At 35.6% G+C, this 19,185-nt stretch overlaps 1 protein-coding gene across 2 annotated transcripts; it reads left to right on the top strand.

Moving 5' to 3' along the window:
• The first annotated feature begins 8,239 nt into the window (after positions 1 to 8,239).
• On the top strand, positions 8,240 to 9,313 carry LOC144701804 (universal stress protein A-like protein). Of its 2 annotated transcripts, none has more exons than XM_078573570.1 (4): positions 8,240 to 8,513; positions 8,596 to 8,708; positions 8,893 to 9,011; positions 9,086 to 9,313. In XM_078573570.1, exons 1-4 carry the CDS (start codon positions 8,297 to 8,299, stop codon positions 9,165 to 9,167), a joined length of 531 nt encoding a protein of 176 aa, XP_078429696.1. In that variant the 5' UTR covers positions 8,240 to 8,296; the 3' UTR covers positions 9,168 to 9,313. The 2 variants fall into 2 exon arrangements, with proteins under 2 accessions (XP_078429696.1, XP_078429697.1); XM_078573571.1 differs by having other exon boundaries at positions 8,241 to 8,510.
• The last annotated feature ends 9,872 nt before the right edge of the window (positions 9,314 to 19,185 follow it).

Below are 19,185 nucleotides of genomic sequence, written 5' to 3'. Positions count from 1 at the left end.
ACTCATGGAACCTATTCGTCATCAATTACCATGTATGCATAATCCCTCATCCACTTGACGCTCCTTGGACGACTAAGGGTATGGTCAACTGTCAAACCCTAATCGATTATCCGAGTTAGTATTGATGCATTCAGAAATCATCGGAGAACTCTTCTCCAATATTTCACTGCCTTGGCCAAGGACTTCATCGCATCATCTTCCTTGAGCTGTCACCTCTTATACCGAGGGTGGACGATCCCATCTTGACCACTCAATTATCTTTGTGAACTTCTTGATGTACCAGAACTAAGACCGTTTAGAATCCCATGATTAGAGACTCATTGGCTATAGCCAAAGTACAATCGTCCATCCACAAGACGTCTTTGGTGTCTCAAGTCTAAGGACCACTTATACAAACGTGACGTGAATCAACCTGATTGACAGTTCGGTATAATACCATTCAAGGATTCGTACACATCAATTCAGTGAACTCTTTTCACTAAAGAGCACCCACTATCTATCCTTAGTGTCTCCACACTAATGGCTACGGGTACGGCCATACTCATAATATGAGTGAGGCTAGATAGTGCTATTCTATTTGGATACTTCGATGCCCTTCTCGCGTATCCTTCGAATAAGAATGTTTAGAACACATGCTTAAAGACTAGTTATCTCCGTATTACGATCTCATCATAATTCACTAAGTTCGATCATGTATTCATGGACTTCATTATAAGCATCACACGTGCACTATAATGAGTATGTTCTATTAATGAACATGGAACGAGATATGGAATGTGTGATTGGCTTGCCAGCCACATATATTTCCATCACCTTTTAATGGACATTTTGTGGCCATCAAGCCAAATCACACCACCATATTTATTTAAGTTCATTGAATAAAATATTACATTCATTATTATTCATATCTAATGTTTATAATGAAGTTTATGCATATCTACAATGACATAATGACATAATGACATACGGATATCACTAGTCTTTAAAAATGAATTTTAAATATTCTTATTCTATGGATAGTTGAGATAGACATCAAATTATCTGGATAGATAACACTAATTGATCCTACTGATACGATAATTATAGCTGATCTTGTGGCTATTAGTGTGGTGACACTAAGGACAAATAGTGCCTGAAGAAAGAGTTCACTGAATTGATCCATATGAATTCCTGAATGGTATTATACCTAAACATCAATCAGGTTGACTTATTTCACGATTGTATAAGTGATCCACTGGCCTGAGACACCAAGGACATCTTGTGAATGGAGAACTATATTTTGACTACGACTTATGAGCCTCTAATCATGGGATTCAAACAGGTCGTACCTTGAATTTATTGAGAAGCTCACTGAGGTCATTAAGTGGTCAAGACAGGATCATCTACCCTATGTATATGAGGAGATTGACTCAAGGAAGACGATGTAGAAAATCCCTAGCCAGTGTAGTGAGGATATTAGAGAAGATATTCTCCAATGATTCCCGTTATGAATCAGTAATGTTCGAATGATGGACTAGGGTTTGACAACCAACCATACCTTAAGTAGTTCGAGAGTCCCCCGTGGATGATGGATTATAAATATAAAGTAATCAATGATGGTAAAGGTTCTATGAGAGAGTTCGACACTATTGGGTATCTCCTAGAGCACGACGTGTAGCTTGGCACCCCACGGGCTGGAAACTTAACCTATCGATTGTGTTAAATTAATTCTTAGTTGATATATTTAATTAATAAGGTTGGCTAATAATTATTATTTGGCCACTAAAGTTATTAACTAGAATGATACATGGGCCTAGAGGGTTACACACGTAAGATCATAGGGGCATTGGTGAATATATTTTACTTTATGGGTTTGTGAGAAAAACTTAAGTAAAACATAGACCATAGAGAGTGTCTTCTCCACTCTGCTCTCTTCTTCACTCAACCATAGAGAGTGTCTTCATTGTGAGAAGATCTTCAAAATTTTCAAGGAGATTTGGAAGAAGAAAAGGTGGAGATTCAAGGCCAACGTGATCGTGTGGATACTTCCAGTGATCAGACTAGTGAAAAACTTCAGAATGATCTCAGAGAGAGAAAGTCAAGGGTGGTACAACTTTCCCACAAGGTACATGTGATGTATGCTTTCAAAGATTGATGTTGTATCAAATAACGTGCTTCCGCATCAAGGAAACCATGTTTTTCCATGGTTGAACAAAGGCATAGAATCCAACATCTTTTAAATTAAAACTCAAACTCATGAATGATTGAATTAACTTGTGGAAAATCAAACCCACTACCATTTTGCGTACTCATGTCCTCTTGAGCTGCACAAAAGTCTAGTCTCTATATGTTTCGACGCTATCCTCAACATGTATAATCTTCTCTACTTTTACTCAAATGCACCACCTCATATCTGGAAGGATCTTATCTCAAATCTAATCACACCACGATGGGAGGGGACCTAAGGAGAGGAGGAGGAGGTGATGGAAATATATGTGGCCGGCAAGCTAATGACACATTCCACATCTCGCTTCATGCTCATTAATAGAATATATTCATTATAGTACATGTTTGATGCTTATAATGAAGTCCATGAATACATGATCTGACTTAGTGAATTATGATTAGATCGTAATACGGAGATCAGTAGTCTTTAAGCATGTGTTCTAAACATTCTTATTCAAAGGATACACGAGAAGGATGTCAAAGTATCTGGATACAAATAGCACTATCTAGCCTCACTCATATGCTGAAGATGGCCGATCCCATAGCCATTAGTGTGGACACACTAAGGATAAAGAGTTCGCTGAATTGATCTGTACGAATCCCTGAATGGTATTATACTAAAACTGTCAATCAGGTTGATACATGTCATGGTTGTGTAAGTGGTCCTTAGACCTAAGACACCAAAAACGTCTTGTGGACGGATGGTTGTACTTTGCTTATGGCCAACGATTCTCTAATCATAGGATTTTAAACGTTCTTAGTTCGGGTGCATCAAGAAGTTCACAAAGACAATTGAGTGGTCAAGATGGGATCGTCCACCCTCAGTATAAGAGGTGACAGCTCAAGGAAGATGATGCGATGAAGTCCTTGGCCAAGGTAGTGAAATATCAGAGAAGAGTTCTCCGATGATTTCTGAATGCATCAGTACTAACTCGGATAATCGATTAGGGTTTGACAATTGACCATACCCTTAGTCGTCCAAGGAGCGTCAAGTGGATGAGGGATTGTACATACATGGTAACTGATGATGGACAGGTTCCATGAGTGAGTTGATACACACTCCTTTGTATCTTCTAGAACGTAAGGTGTAGCTTGGCACCCCACGTGTTTGAGACTCGACCTATCGATTGGATTAAATTGATCTTACATTAATTAATATATACGATGATATATTTAATTAATTTTAGAGGCCAATAAAGGTTATTGGGCCACTGAAGTCACTAACTAAACTGATACATGGGCCTAGAGGGTCACACGCAAATGGTCTTTTGGACGTCAGAATATATACTTAAGTTTTGGAGGTTTTTATGAAAAATACCCACTTAGTTTAAATAGGGCAAGGCCCTGAAGAAAATTCACCCATGCCAGAATTATTCAGGGGCCTTCCCATTCTTTTCCCCTCTCCCCATGACTCCTCTCCACTCCCTATGTGATCGAGACGACATAACGATAATGATGGAGGTAGAACAGGGCCCGTCAATGAGAAGGAGAATATTCCACATGTCGAGGTTCACGTGGATACTTCTAGAGGCTGCACACTTGAGCATCTCGACACGTCTCACTCCCCAATCCAAGAAATCACAGATGTGATATGTGCAAAGGTACTTCATTTCATGATTTCATCAATGCTGTGTGGTTTCTCTTAAGTCTTCCGTTGCGGATCGATTTCATTTCATCATCTAGACGTAGGCCTCATGAATCCAACAAGAGGGTGCACAAAAATAAAATTTCACAAGGCATTAACACTTGTTATGCTTGAAAAAATATAAATTTAAAACACTTCCAACTTAAATACTCCTGTTGTATATCCTCTAACATCAAATATGTGTAACCCTCTAGGGTCATATATTAGTCTAGTCAAATACTCCATTCACCCAATAATCCTTCATTGAATAACTTAATTGAATAAGTCTATTTAAATATATAGAAATCAATCATGCATTGATAGAATCTAATCGACAGCTCTTGATGCAAACACATCAGGTGTTGATCTCAGTACATGTTCTAGAAGGTACAAACAAATTCATCAGCTCTTTCATAGATTATGTATGCTCATAAATTACCATTTACCTATAATCCATCATTCATGTAACACCCTTATAATAACATTGGGTTTGGTTAGCTGTCAAAACCTAATTGGTCAGTCTAGTTAGTACTGATGCACTTAGAAATCATATGAAAGCTTCTTCCTTTAAAAAAAATCACAAGAAAAATTATTTTTAGATACATCCAATTCTTAAGCCAAGAATAACATTACATGATCTTCATTGAGTATTTATCCTCCTCTAATTAGGGAAAACTATCCTATGTTAATAACTCAACCTCCTTTCCAGGTTAGTTGCTGCATCTAAAACCATTAATATTTGGAATCTCATGAGTTTGGTACAATGAAACTATAATCGTCAATCCATAATATGTCCTATGTGTCTAAGGTCTAAATATCACTCACACAACTATGTCAGGAATCAACCTGGTTGACAGTTAGGTATAAAACCCTCGAGGGATTTAAATGGATCAATCAAATGAATTATTTCCCTAAAAATCACCAGCGATCTCTTCCTAGTAGTCCACACACATGGTTCATTACCAAAATTTGTGTGTTAATTCATTAGTAGTAATTTTGAGCATAATCGGCAAAATTTATATAGGAGAATTGACTCAAAGAAAATATGACTAGTTCAAGATGAGTAAGGATTGTTTCCATATAGAAAGGTGATTAAGGATTTTCTATTATTTAGATAGTGATTAAGAGATGAGGAGAGATGTAAATAAAATACAGGATAGTGAGATGAGGAAGATGTGAGGCACGGAGGTCACAATGAAAATTACAGTAGATATGAAATAGTGATATGATTGAGATAATAAGAACATGCAAGATGGAAAATGAAATATAGAGAGTTAAATATGGAAATTTTTATAAATATTTTTACATCTATCATAGCCTTAAAAATGACATAATTAACCCCACTTTCTAGTTTACAAATCATGTATTTTAATATTATAACTATTGTCCTTATCAGCCCAATGTGTAAAAAAAGTGAAAATGTGTTTTACTAGTTTATATATGTTGGATGCAAGTATAATTTTCAATATATACAGAAACTAAAAATGAACGATCCAAAATATTTGATGAAAATTTAGTTTGATTGAGACTTCATCCTATAAATTATTTATCAGTTATATATATCCTTATATTTTACGAGCAATATGATCTCTTAATCACGAGATGTTAAGAGTGATTCTATGTCATGCAATGACCTCACTTATTGATGTTCATAATGAACTTTTATGGCATTTAATTTAATGCTGAAGTGCTGATTTAATCTAAAATTAATACACATTGCAATTTAATCAAGGTTTTTATATAATTTAGGGGATCATTTTACATGCACTAAGTTGATGTATTTTATTTTAGCATTAAAATACATTAAATACTTTAATCTATGCTCAATATATGACAGTGATCAATGAAAATATGAAAAATAAATAAATAATCTTATTAAACAGTCATAAACATATTAATGAATTATAGTTTCATAAAGGACACTATTCAAAACATTATTCTGACGTGATATCATGGTTATTTTAAAAATTTATGTTCAAAGGCTTTAAAGGACAAGGAAAACCGTATCACAATAATGATTGTACATATATAAGGTATGTATATAATAAATATGTAGATTATCAATGATGTGTGGCCAGTAAAGGTAAGTGACTTCATTGGCCTTTGGGGTGTAGAGTGTCAATGCTTGTATAGAGAAGCCCATTGGAAACCCCTTGCGTAAAATCTATATAGCTCATTAGTAAAGATCCTATCAGTATGGATTCATGTACCATCATCAGTTCCATCGCAAAAGGGATGATGTTGTGATCAGGAGCTTAGAAATGAGTACATCAATTTATTTAGTATTGATCCTGCGTACTGATAAAAAGCTTTGCATATATCCTACTGATACTACTTATCCAAGTTCACATCAGTGTGTTTTTAAGAAGAAAGGAATGCCATCTTGGAGATATATAGGAGATTTTCAAGGATAATGTATACTTATTTTAGTTTTCAAATTGCAATATTTGTATAAACAATCATTGATGAGAATACTAGAGCAAGGGATTTACCAGGTTTTTTATAAGAACATAAAACCATTCACGAATTTTCACCATCTATACCTCAACATATTCCTTTTTTACAGTTATATAAATTATTAATGGGGTGATGTTGTGAACAACATCCCATTATATTCAAGATAGAGTCATTTTCACGAGGAAATGACAACATATGAACTTCTAATGGCAAGTTAGCCAATGTTGGGGTACATTACTTTAGGGGGTAAGTGGTACATTCCACATTCTGTAGACCAAAATTTGGAAAATTTTATCCTACGAGGTTGGAGAAATTTATTCGATATCATACAGAATATTTCTAGGTAAGTCAGACATTAGATTCCTTTGTTACTTGTCCTGAATCAACGTGTCAGTCATTCAGTCATTGTAAACTTTGATTTGAATGTGACAAAATACACCCAGTCAAAAGAGTCCGAGTGACAGGGACACCTCATTGGCCAATAACAGCCTCTTTTCATGGAAAATACTAAAAAATTAAATACACAGGCATGCAAACTCAATAAAAAAATAGATGAAAGCCCTTAGAATATCCCCAAAAAATTGAATCGTATGTAAAATTTATAAATTAATGCATAAATTATATTTTTTGCATGTTTCCAAAGGCACGAGAAGGTTTTGAAAGAAAGAGAAGAATCTCAGAATAATGCATGCATTGGACAGAGATGGTGACATATAAAGATATAAATATCAAAAATAGATTTAAAGATAGAGATAGTGATAGAGATTGAGATTGAAGTAGAGATAGAGATCAATATAGACAGCAATATGGATAAAGATAAAGATAGAGAGAGCTACGGAGAGAGATTTAGAGATACAGATAATGATAGAGATATATATTGAGATTGAGGTAGAAGTGGAGATAGAGATCGAGATAGACATCAAGAGGGATAACGATAAAGATATATATATTCATAAATGTATGCATGTTAATGGTTGTTTAGATGCATGCCTGCATGCTTGTATGTCTGCATACATGAACATATGTATGTATGTCGTGTATGTGCGTATCCATAGATTTTTCATGCATGTCTTCATGGAGGTGTGTCTGCATGTATTTGTGTATGTATGTTTATATGCATGTATGTATATTTTTGTGTATATATGTATGCATGTCTTGCATGAATGTATGCATGAATGTATGCATGTATGTATGGCTTGCATGAATGTATGCATGTACGAATGCATGTATTTATTTATGTATGCATGTATTTACTTATGTATGTATGTATGAATGCTTGTATTTATTTATGCATGTATGTCTGCATGTATGTATTGTGCATATGTAGGTTTGTATGTACATATGTTAGTCTGTATGTAAGTACATATGTATGTATGTTCGTATGTATGTGTGCATGTATGCACGTACCTATGTATCTATGCATTTATGTAGTTATGAATGTATGTATGCATGGATGTTTGTATGCTTGCATGTACCTATGTATATATCCATGGATGTAGGTATATATGTATGTATGCATGTACCTATGTATCTATGCATGTATGTAGGTATGTATGTATGCATGTATGTAGCTATGTATGTATGTATGTATGCATGCATTTGCCTGTGTATCTATGCATGTACGTAGGTATGTATGTATGCATGTATGCATGTACCTATGTATCTATGCATGCATGGATGTATGTAGGTGTGTACTAACACGTATGGATGCACCTACATATCTACGTGGTATGCCTGCTTACGTGGCGGCGCCCCCTGGCAGCCCACGGTTTCACAGGCGCTCCTCCCGAGGTTAACGTGAATCGTCATCCACTTTCTCTCTCTACGAAATGACATTTCTACCCCCACCAACCCCCTATTAAAACCCCCATCAGGATAACCCAAAGAGGGGCAAATTCGTCATTCCCCCTCCATCCCCCACCTCCCTCCTGCTATAACTCGGTCACTACCCGTGAGCTCCATACCAGAAAGAGATTGAGAGAGAAAGAAGAGAGAGAAAGAGGAGAGAGAATGGAGCAAGCGGGAGCTAAAGGGTCGGAGCAGGCGCAGGAGAAGGCGTTGAAGGTGATGGTGGCGGTGGACGAGAGCGAGGGAAGTCTCTACGCGCTGTCTTGGGGGCTCGACAATCTCTTCTCCAAAGCTTCATCCATGGCGGAATGGGGGGAAGCGGTCGTCGTCCACGTTCAACAACCCTTCCAAAACTACGTCTTCCCCGCCGGCCCTGGTATTATGTATTTGCCCTAGGTCGATTTTTGATTTGGGGTTTTTCCCGAATTCGGGAAATTTGATTTCTTGTTGATCTTCTTCAGCAGCCGTGTACGCGACCTCCGCGGTGATGGAGTCGGTGAAGAAGGCGCAGCAGAAGAACGCGGAGGCGTTGCTGGCCAAAATCGCCCATCTTTGTTCTGAGAAGCATGTTTCGGTGAGCGATTTCTCCGCATTCGGAATCGTTTGTTCTATCAAAACGTCGGAGTTTTTTAAATTTTCGTACGGTCTTTTTTTAATTTTTATCGATTCCCGCATTCGTACTAAATAACGAGCCGATCAAATTCATTGAATCTTCTTCGGTTGATGATTCTACGTGGGTTTGATGATGGGTTTTGCAGGTTAGGCTAAAATCCATGGTTCTGGAAGGGGATCCGAAGGAGATGATATGTCAGGCTGCTGAGCAAGTTCATCCTGATCTGCTCTTGATCGGCAGCCGCGGGCTGGGGAAGATCAAGAGGTGGGTGTAATACCATCTCTCTCTCTTGATTAATCTATCTCTCTCTCTAAATGATGATGATGGGTATGTTGAAGGGCGTTTCTTGGGAGCGTGAGCGATTACTGTGCCCACCATGCCAAGTGCCCAGTGCTGATCGTGAAGCCGCCTCACAAGTGATCAAACAAGGAATTCATCAAGTGGGGGGTGTGTTTTCTGCGGTATTTTCTCTTTAGAATAAACTTCTCCCTCACGATTATGATGTTTCCTTCATCTTCTACATTGACGATCGATTGCCCTTTTAGTAAAATTTTACCGTTTGTTCATTGTTCTTCCTCTTTTCTCTATCTTTCTCCCTTCTTCTTTACATCTTTCTCTCTCTCTCTATCCTTTTTTTTTCTGTCTTGTCTCTTTATGTCCTATTACCCATTGATTGTTCTCTCTCTTTATCTTTTCTCTGTCTTTCTCTCTTCTTCTGTACATCTTCCTCTCTATCTTATTTTTTTCCTGTCTTGTCTCTTTCTGTCCTATTTAACCTTTTCGATGTTCTATCCCTATCCTATTTTTTTGTCTCTTTCTGTCCCATTTACCTGCTGTTCAGTGTTCTCTCTTTCTCCATCCCCTCTCTTTCTTTTTCTTTTCTCTTTTTCTTCTCTTTCTCTTCTCTCTTTATTCGTTTCCTATCTCACCCAGAGAAAATACCAGTCAGGCCAGCGATGCCACTGACCAATAAAACAAACGTGTATTTTTAATTTAAAATAGTATCTTTTTTGACCTTGAAGTCAAATTTTGAGAGGAATGGACTTCCGTAGTTTGTGTTATTTTAAGACAAGGGTAGTTTTCTCGCCCTTAGGCATTTTTTTTTTAAGGTTTTCGATGGAAGGCACACGCTTTGGATAGAGTAGTAGTCCCTGGGTCTTGTAGAACAAACTATTTTATGGTTTTGCTTCATAAAGGTTACAATATAAAACAAGTATGGCATTAAATTAGAACTGAAACGTGTTGGAATAATAATATTCTACCATACAAAAGGGTTGCTAGAACTTTATGGCAAATATTTAAGATGCCTTCGGATCTTTCCTAACAAACCGTCCAATCTCTAATAAATACACATGCATTTATGTAGGGTTCAAAACCCTCTTGCAACCCTCTATTTCTAACGCACTTCGATGCCTTAAAGATCAAGACTCTGACTCACATCTAAATATATTAAGGCTCTAATGGCACAATTATGGGTCTAAGTTTTTTTGTGTGATTTTATGTAGATTTGGTTAGGTTATGGGTTTCCTAGTATCCCAATGATCAAAGAAAAATATTATTTTGTTATTACTTATGGAGGCATTATTTTATCAAATAAGAAAGTTATAACTATTTCCTGGTCACGTTATCTCAACATTTTTCTCATTTTTTGGGTGAAACTTCCATTTTCAATATCCACACCATCTAGTTTCACTAGAAGGGAGAGAGATTTGAGAAGGTGAGAAGACAAGGACACCACCTTCCCCCTCTAATTATACTTAATTCGAAAAAATTACAAAAAGTCCTTACAAGTTAATTATGTCCACCCACATCCATAGTCTTTGTACGTGTGATAAACTCAAAATAGGGGTAAATTTATGTCATTGTGAATTTGATTTTAATCACTAATATTTATAAACCTTTACTCATAAACAATTTATGTAGATAGCAATGAGCAAGGGTCGTCACCACAGGAAACAAATCATAGGGAAATAGCTCTTTTTGTAGAGTGAATTTGCGATGACGAGAAGTGATACATGATAAGCCGAAAAATCACGTAAAATTACGTGGTCGTTGCGCTTTTTAGACTTATGCAATAAATTTATAATTCCCTTAATTACTAAATAAGAATATAGAGCAAGCAAGGGGTCGATCCGCAAGGAGGCAACAATTCAGAATTTTCAAACAATTTTTATGAATCAAGTCAAGTAATTTTGAATTTTGCAATATTTAATTTAATTAATATTAAATAATATTCTTAAAATAATCAAAATTAAGTAAAACTTAATTTTGATTTCGGTCAGATAATTCCAGATAAGAATATTATTATTATTTTAAGCTCATAAAAATATAAATTATTAATTTCCCAATTTAATAAAATTTATAATAATTTTCAGAATTAAAATTGGGAAATTAATAATCAAGAAAGTGATTTTTGAATTGGAGTTCAAAATGGATGAATTTTCGGTTCAAATTTTATTTTTGGGTTTTTTATATATTAAATTAAATTCCTAAACAATAAAAACCGAAATCTAGAGAGAGAAACAAATCAAATTAACCTAGAGAGAGAAAGTGAAGAAATTGGGGAAAGCCCCAATTTCGACCCTAAATTAAAAATGTAATGAAGCAGAAATGTCCTAAAATGATTAAGAATTAATTATCAAAAGTCAGATCTCGAATCCAAATCAAAAAGAAGTGCTGATGCATTCAAAACATGAATCTAGGGCATGTACATTTCGCCCATGCCAAGCGTTTGAATCGTTCTAGAAGATGATCAAATACAATTCAGAAACTTACAAATTTGATAAAGAGATCCAGATCTGACGACTTCCAGAATACCTCCTGTGTCCTTCCTGGCCAATTGCTTGGGGAGAGCCTTCAAAAGTGAATTTTGCCTTTTTTTTCTGACCTCTATTTAAAGATCCAACCGTCCAGATTGTAGAGGAGGAAAAGACGAACCTGCCCTCAAAATTTCAGCCCAATCGGAGTTGTAGATCTCAAGATATCGCAGTTTTAGTGAGATCAAATGTGGGCCGTTGGATCTCTTTTATTTTCTCTAAAAAATCGGAATTTCCTATTGGCTGGGCTTGATTTTCTCGCTTTCCGTGTTTCGGGACACGTGCACCCTCGTTGTCCGCGTCGGCCGCACTTTTTCGCTGCTTTTTAAGAAAACAGAAAAGGACAAAATAGTGCTTTTTTCGCTTGGTTAGAAGAGAGAGAGAGAAAAAGAAAAAAAATCATTGTTTTAAATAAACGCCAATGATCGGCGTCGATTTCCGCTTTTCTCTCTCTCTCTTTTAATCACTCTATTTGACTTTTCCTATCTCTCTCCTCTCTTCTCTCTTTTCTTATTTAATTAATATATCCCTTCATTCGCCCGAATTTCGGGCAAATGACGTGGATATTCATTTTAAATGCATTTAAAATGCAAAATAAATAATCAATATATTATTTAATTAAATAAAAATCATTTCTTGCCTAAATAATGGTCAGAAAAATTCAGAAAAATTCATAAAAATATGGGAAAATTTCAGAAAAATCAGGAGATGATTTACTGACCTTAAACCAAGCAAATAAAATCATGTAAAAATATTTCTTCACTGAAACAATGTCAAATTCCATGTAAAAAATGATAAAAAATATGAAATAATAGAAAAACGACATGTTAACTGATTTCAATGTATTTTATCATGATAACATGCAAATATGACCATTAAAACACATAAATAGAATGTATAATTCAGTAATTAAGTATATTAATTTGCATGTTATCATACCCCCCCACTTAAATCATTGCTAGTCCCTTAGCAATGTATCATGAATTCTTTAGATGATTTCTTCATCCATTCATCCTTATTCATCTGCATGAAGTGTTAGAATTATCAATAACATGCTTAAACGAAACTCTCTTCGACAATTCGGATTCCACCTTGTGAGGAATATGAGTGCCATCCTCATGGTTTGGATAGAGCTAATGAAATGAGTAGAAAGATGTACTTCTCTCTAGATATTACACTATGATCCATAATGCTCCTCACTGCACTCATCAAGTGGTGGGCCTTTCCCTCTCATAACAAGATCACTCTCTCACGGGTAGCGGCTACTTGTGTTCAAATTCTCCACTAAGTTTCCTCCCACTATAAGATGAAATTTAAACATTCTCCGCCTCCCAGTTAGCACAGAATATCAAGTGGTGTGATGGCATGGGTAAGAGCATAAGAATGAATGAAAAACGTAGGCTCAAAGGTGAAGAGATGGGTCGCGAATGGAGGGTATATCAAAGATGTCTCATTTCAAGTTGCCTTCTCCCAACACTTAGACGAAGTGAGAAAGAAATAGAAAGAAGATATAGTGAAAAATGCCCTTACTAGAATCAATAATTCAAAGCAAAAATCAATCTACCAATAATCCCTATCACAAATAACCCCATTTGTTTTCTTTGAATGAATTTTTTTTTTTTTAATTTTCCTCATATTTTTTCTTGAGCTTGAGGACTTCCACTTTTTTTTTTTTTTTTGAAAGGGGTAAAAAAAACTACTAAATATTTTGAAGAAGCAAATACAAACATATTTATCATTGACTCTAATAAGGGCATGATTTTTTTTTTGTTTGAAAAAAATCATTTGAGAGAAGAAGAGTTAATAAGAATATGAAGAGTGAAAATTTAGACAGAATTGGAGATAGAGGTGGGATAAAAGTGATCACATGGAAAGAGAGATAGAGTGGCTTGGGAGATGGCTACCATCCATGAAAGGCTGTTAGGTTAGAAAAAAAAATTCAACAAGTGGATAGGAAAAATTGGCTCATGGTTGAATAAATAGATGATAATGTGGATAGCATGATAAGTAGAATGGTATGGAAAATGGCATAAGGTAGATCAAGAAAAGGGAGTTATGTGCTTAAGGACTTGGAGAAATGCCTATCTTCCAGCCTACAGTAAGATTGACTCAATGGAAGAATGAAAACAATCAAGTAGGATCGGCTCATTGATTGGTGGCGCGATGGGGGTCCTCAATTCACTCAACTCTCTAGCATATTGAACCATAGTGCTTCAATCCTTTGATTTTCCTATCCCCTACACACCCACTAGATAACCTAGCCATTTGGAAATCAACTCTCATATCATCCAAAATCAAAGTTTGTCCCATCTTTGCATGATCATGATCCGCTATATAAAGCCAAACTTCCCTACACATGTAATTCGAATTCATGGATGAAGAATATCTCCTAAAGGTGGGTTTCATTTATACATGGAATTTATATGACATAAAGAAAAGTAAAGGTTTGCACTATGCAATGTAAACACATGAAATGTTCTCTCCCCCCCACTAAATTATGCAATGTCCTCAATGCATGGGAAAAAGATCAAAATTGAAATTCAGAAGTTCAGAATTGCAAACCTGCTTGGCGTGATCTTTGAAGGACTTACTAATGATGAGTCGACATCTCGTGTTGTTTCTGAATTGGACTTGATCATCTTCTTTATTCTGGAAAAGCTATAAACTGAAAACAAAATCAAAGAAAAATTACGAGCTAGGGAATTAGGTTAATTCCCCTTTATTTGCAAAATCAAAATTCAATAATAAAAAGAGAAAAGTAGTGAAATCAAAATCCTAGATTTATGCTTCCTGTATGGTGGTTTCGATCGGATTTAGCGTTATTGTTGCCGTAGGTTGCGATATATCTTCTGCTTCCACATATGGCTTAAGTCGCATACCATTAACTGTGAACTCCTTCCCTTTCTTAGGATCAAAAATCAAAACAGCTCCATTATCATATATGTCAGAAATTGTAAATGGCCCATCCCATCTTGATTTTAATTTTCGGTTAATATTCTTGTCGTGGAAGTGCTTCATCCTGGCTTTATAGATTCTTGAATTTTCGTAAGCTTCGTTCCTTAGCTCCTGGAGTTCATGCATCTGCAATAAACGCTGTTTTCCCGCTACATCTAAAGAGAGATTAAGTTTCTTAATAGCCCAATAAGCTCTATGTTCTATTTCAACCGGAAGATGACATGCTTTACCAAAAACAACCCTGTAAGGAGACATCCCTAAAGGTGTTTTGTAAGCAGTTCTATAAGCCCATAGAGCATCATATAATCTGCTAGACCAATCTTTTCCATCAGGCCTAATGATCTTCTTTATAATCTTTTTAATCTCCCTATTTGAATTCTCAATTTGACCATTTGCTTGTGGATGATATGGGGTAGTGATTCTATGTTGAACCCCATATTTTTTAAGCATGGTCCTGAATTGAGAATTATTAAAATGGCTTCCTCCATCACTTATGATTGCTCTAGGACAACCAAACCTGCAAAATATATGTTGTTGAATGAATTTAAGCACTACTTTATGATCATTTGACCTAGTGGGGATTGCCTCAACCCATTTGGAAAGATAATCCACTCCCATTAAGATGTACTCATGCCCATCTGAATTAGGAAATGGTCCCATAAAATCAATCCCCCATAGGTCAAATATTTCTACTTCAATGATAGGCTGTAGTGGCATTCTATCATTCTTTTTGATATTTAGCGCTGCTTGACATTTTAAACAACTAGAGCAAAACTTAAAAGCATCAGAAAATAGAGTTGGCCAGAAAAATCCACAGTTTAAAACTTTAAATGCAGTCAATTTAGGAGCATAATGTCCAGCACATAAAGAAGAATGGCAAGCATCTAAAATGCTCCATTGTTCTTCCTCCGGTACACACCTTCTAAACACATGATCAACACCTAATTTAAAAAGCTCAGGTTCATCATAATAATAGTAATTAATATCTTTATAAAATTTCTTTCTATCATTCATATCCCAATCATTAGGTATTAATCCTGTGACAAGAAAATTCACAATATGAGCGTACCATGGAAGCCTTTTACTTTGAATTTTTAAAATATATTCGTCGGGAAAACCATCATGAATAGGAATAGATAATTCTGTAGATAATCTAGAAAGATGATCTGCAACAGTATTATCTATCCCTCGTTTATCTTTTATTTCCAAATCAAATTCTTGCAAAAGTAAAATCCACCGAATTAATCTAGGTTTGGTTTCTTTTTTATTCAGTAAAAACTTTAAAGCTGCATTATCTGAAAACACAATTAGTTTACTACCTAAAAGATAAGAACGAAATTTTTCTAGGGCAAAAATAATAGCAAGCAATTCTTTTTCAGTAGTTGAGTAATTTACTTGTGCTCCTCCTAGAGTCTTGCTTGCATAGTAGATGGCAACTGGCTTCTTATCCACTATTTGTCCTAAAATTACTCCCACTGCATTGTCAGAAGCATCACACATAATTTCAAAAAGCTTACCCCAATCTGGAGCTTGAAAATAGGTGCTTGAATTAGAGCGTCTTTAATCTGCAAAAAGGATGCTTTAGCATTTTCATCAAAAATAAATAGTGTATCTTTAGAAAGTAAATTAGTTAAGGGTTTAGAAATTTTAGCAAAATCTTTTATAAATCTTCTGTATAAGCCAGCATGCCCTAGAAATCTCATAAGTTGCTTTATGGTTGTGGGCAGGGGGAGGTTCTTGATAACCTCGACTTTGGCCCTGTCCACCCTTAGCCCATCCTTGCTGATATGGTGGCCTAGGAAATTCCCTCCTCCACCATAAAGTGGGATTTCTCCCAACTTAGAGCCAGATTGTTCTGTACACATATCTGCAAAACCTTAGTTAAATTAGATAGACAAATATCGAATGAGGAACCAAACACTGAAAAATCATCCATAAAAATTTCTAAGCAATCCCCTACTAATTCAGAAAACATGGCAGTCATACACCTTTGAAAAGTAGCTGGAGCATTACATAACCCAAAAGGCATTCTTTTAAATGCAAAAGTACCTACTGGACATGTAAATGTTGTTTTCTCTTGATCACTTTTGTTAATTTCAATTTGATTATAACCTGAATATCCATCTAAAAAACAATAAAAATTTTGACCTGAAAGTCTTTCAAGAATCTGATCAATAAATGGTAATGGATAATGATCTTTCTTAGTCACAGAATTAAGCTTCCTATAATCAATGCATACTCTCCAACTAGAAGTTACTCGAGTTTGTACCTCATTACCATTTTCATCTTTAGTCACTGTTATTCCTGTTTTCTTAGGTACTACATGAATAGGACTTACCCATGGGCTATCTGAAATGGCATAAATAAAATCAGCTTTTAGCCATTTCATGATTTCCTTTTAACAACCTCCAACATGTGCGGTTAAGTCGTCTTTGGGGTTGCCTTGTTGCCCTAGAATTTTCTTCTAGAAAAATTCTGTGCTCACAAATATTTGGACTGATGCCTTTAATGTCATCAATTGTCCATCCTATAGCAGATTTATAAGTAGATAAGACATTCAAAAGCTCTAATTCTTGTTCAGATGATAACAATGATGATATGATTACAGGAAAAGACTTGCATGGTCCTAAATAAGCATATTTCAGAGATGATGGTAAAGGCTTAAGTTCAATTTCAGAATGCAAAGAAATATTTGTTGGTATGGAAGATTTTTCATTCAAACATTCATTAGATTCACAAGAAAATAAATCATAAGAGCATGGATCAAAATCAAAATCATCTTCTTCTACCAACCCTAGAAAGCAAACATCCTCACTTGTTTCTTTAGGGTATTTCATTAATTTGGAGATAGATAGTTCAATTTTTTCATCTCCTACTTTAAGTTCCACTGTACCCTTATCCCAATCCGTTGTGGCTTTCGCCGTAGCTAGGAATGGTCGACCTAAAATGATAGGGCATGGCTCAAATTTCCTGTTATTTTCATATCTGCAACTATGAAATCAACAGAAATTTACAATTCTCCACTTTTACTATGACATCTTCTAATTTTCCATAAGGTTGCCTAATTGAACCATCACTAATTGTAATTCAAGAAAAATAGGTTCAAGCTCACCAAATTTAAATTTATCATACAAAGCTTTAGGCATTATGTTTACACCAGCTCCTGAATCAAGAAGTGATTTACTAAAAACCATGCCTCCTATTTCACATTTAATGAGAGGAGCACCCGGATCTCTTCTTTTCCTAGGAATATCATTCAATAAAATTGAACTGATATTTTCAGAAAGTTGTACCCTTTTCTGCTTTCTAGAAGGTGTACATAGTTCCTTCACATATTTTGCATAAGAAGGAATATTTTGTATTGCCTCAGTCAGTGGAATAGTGATGGTTGCATTTTTAAATATTTCAAGCAAATGAGAATTTTTAAGTTTTTGCTTGGATATATTTAAAGCACTAGGAAATGGAATGGGTGGTCTATAATCAAGTGGATTAGGGTCTGCCATTCGTGGATGCCTTTCCTCATCCTGGCCACCCTTATCTTGTTGATCATTTTCCATCTCTCCATTTTCTTTATCTTGATGCTCAACAATCCTACATTTTTTTATGAGTATCTAACAAAACCTTCCCACTTCGTAATTTTGAAATCACACTCACATGTTCATCATTAATCATATCTTCTTCAAAGCCATGTAAAATATTATTTGTAAAATCATGACATGATGCAACATTATTATTTTCACCAATGCAAGATTCATTTAAAATTTCGGAAGACACACAACATGATGATTCTAAATTTCTATCTACACACAACATGATATTTCTAGGATTTATATTAGGTTGGGTAGGAGTTGACCTGGATGTCCTTCTCTTAGAAGGATTTCTTCTGATTTACCTTTCATCCTGAGAGCAGGTTGTTGTGCTTGAATCCCTTGTCCTCGCTGAGCATCTCAATTTCCTTCTTGTGCTCTTCTAAAGTTTGCATCAACATCTTCCTTTCCTCATGCATGCTTTTTCTCTCTTCCTGCATTTCCCTGATAAAATCCATTAAAGTAGAGTTAGTGTTGTCATTATTGTTGTTAGGACGAGAGTAAAAGGGCTTAGAAAAATTTTGAAAATTTTGCTGATATGGTTATGGGCTAATTGCTTTGAGGCTAAATTGTTGTTTCCTCCTTTGCTCCAATTTTGATTAGGTCGTGCATTCCATTGGTTTTGACCTGCATCTTGTCTCCCAAATGCATTAACCTGTTCAACCATAGGACAAGCCTCATCAGAATGTTCTTCACTAGAACAAAAACAACAAGGGTTGTTAGTGGAATTGTTGCCCTCGTTTGCATTCGCCTTTCCTTTAGGCTCCTGCAAAAGATTTAATATCATTGCTCATATCTTTAACTGTTTTACCAATATTGCTCATTTCTCTTTCTAGCTTATCAATCCTGATCTCGGTTCAACTGCCTTGACGTCAATGATTCCTCCACGCTTGGGACCTGCACTTGGTTAGTGTACGAAAAACTTTGTGATATGTCCAATCTTCTACTAATTTTTCCATCAATTTCATGGATTCATCTGCATGGGTATCAAGGAACATTCCTCCACTAGATATATCCACTAGATGCCTTTCCTGATCATTCAATCCACCATAAAAAATTTCAACCAATTCATGAGATGGT

This window comes from Wolffia australiana, chromosome 4, assembly GCF_029677425.1.
Source record: "Wolffia australiana isolate 7733 chromosome 4, ASM2967742v1".
Taxonomy (NCBI): domain Eukaryota; kingdom Viridiplantae; phylum Streptophyta; class Magnoliopsida; order Alismatales; family Araceae; genus Wolffia; species Wolffia australiana.
The sequence above is the reverse complement of the archived record's forward strand: the minus strand, read 5'-3'. Positions and strand labels throughout refer to the sequence as shown.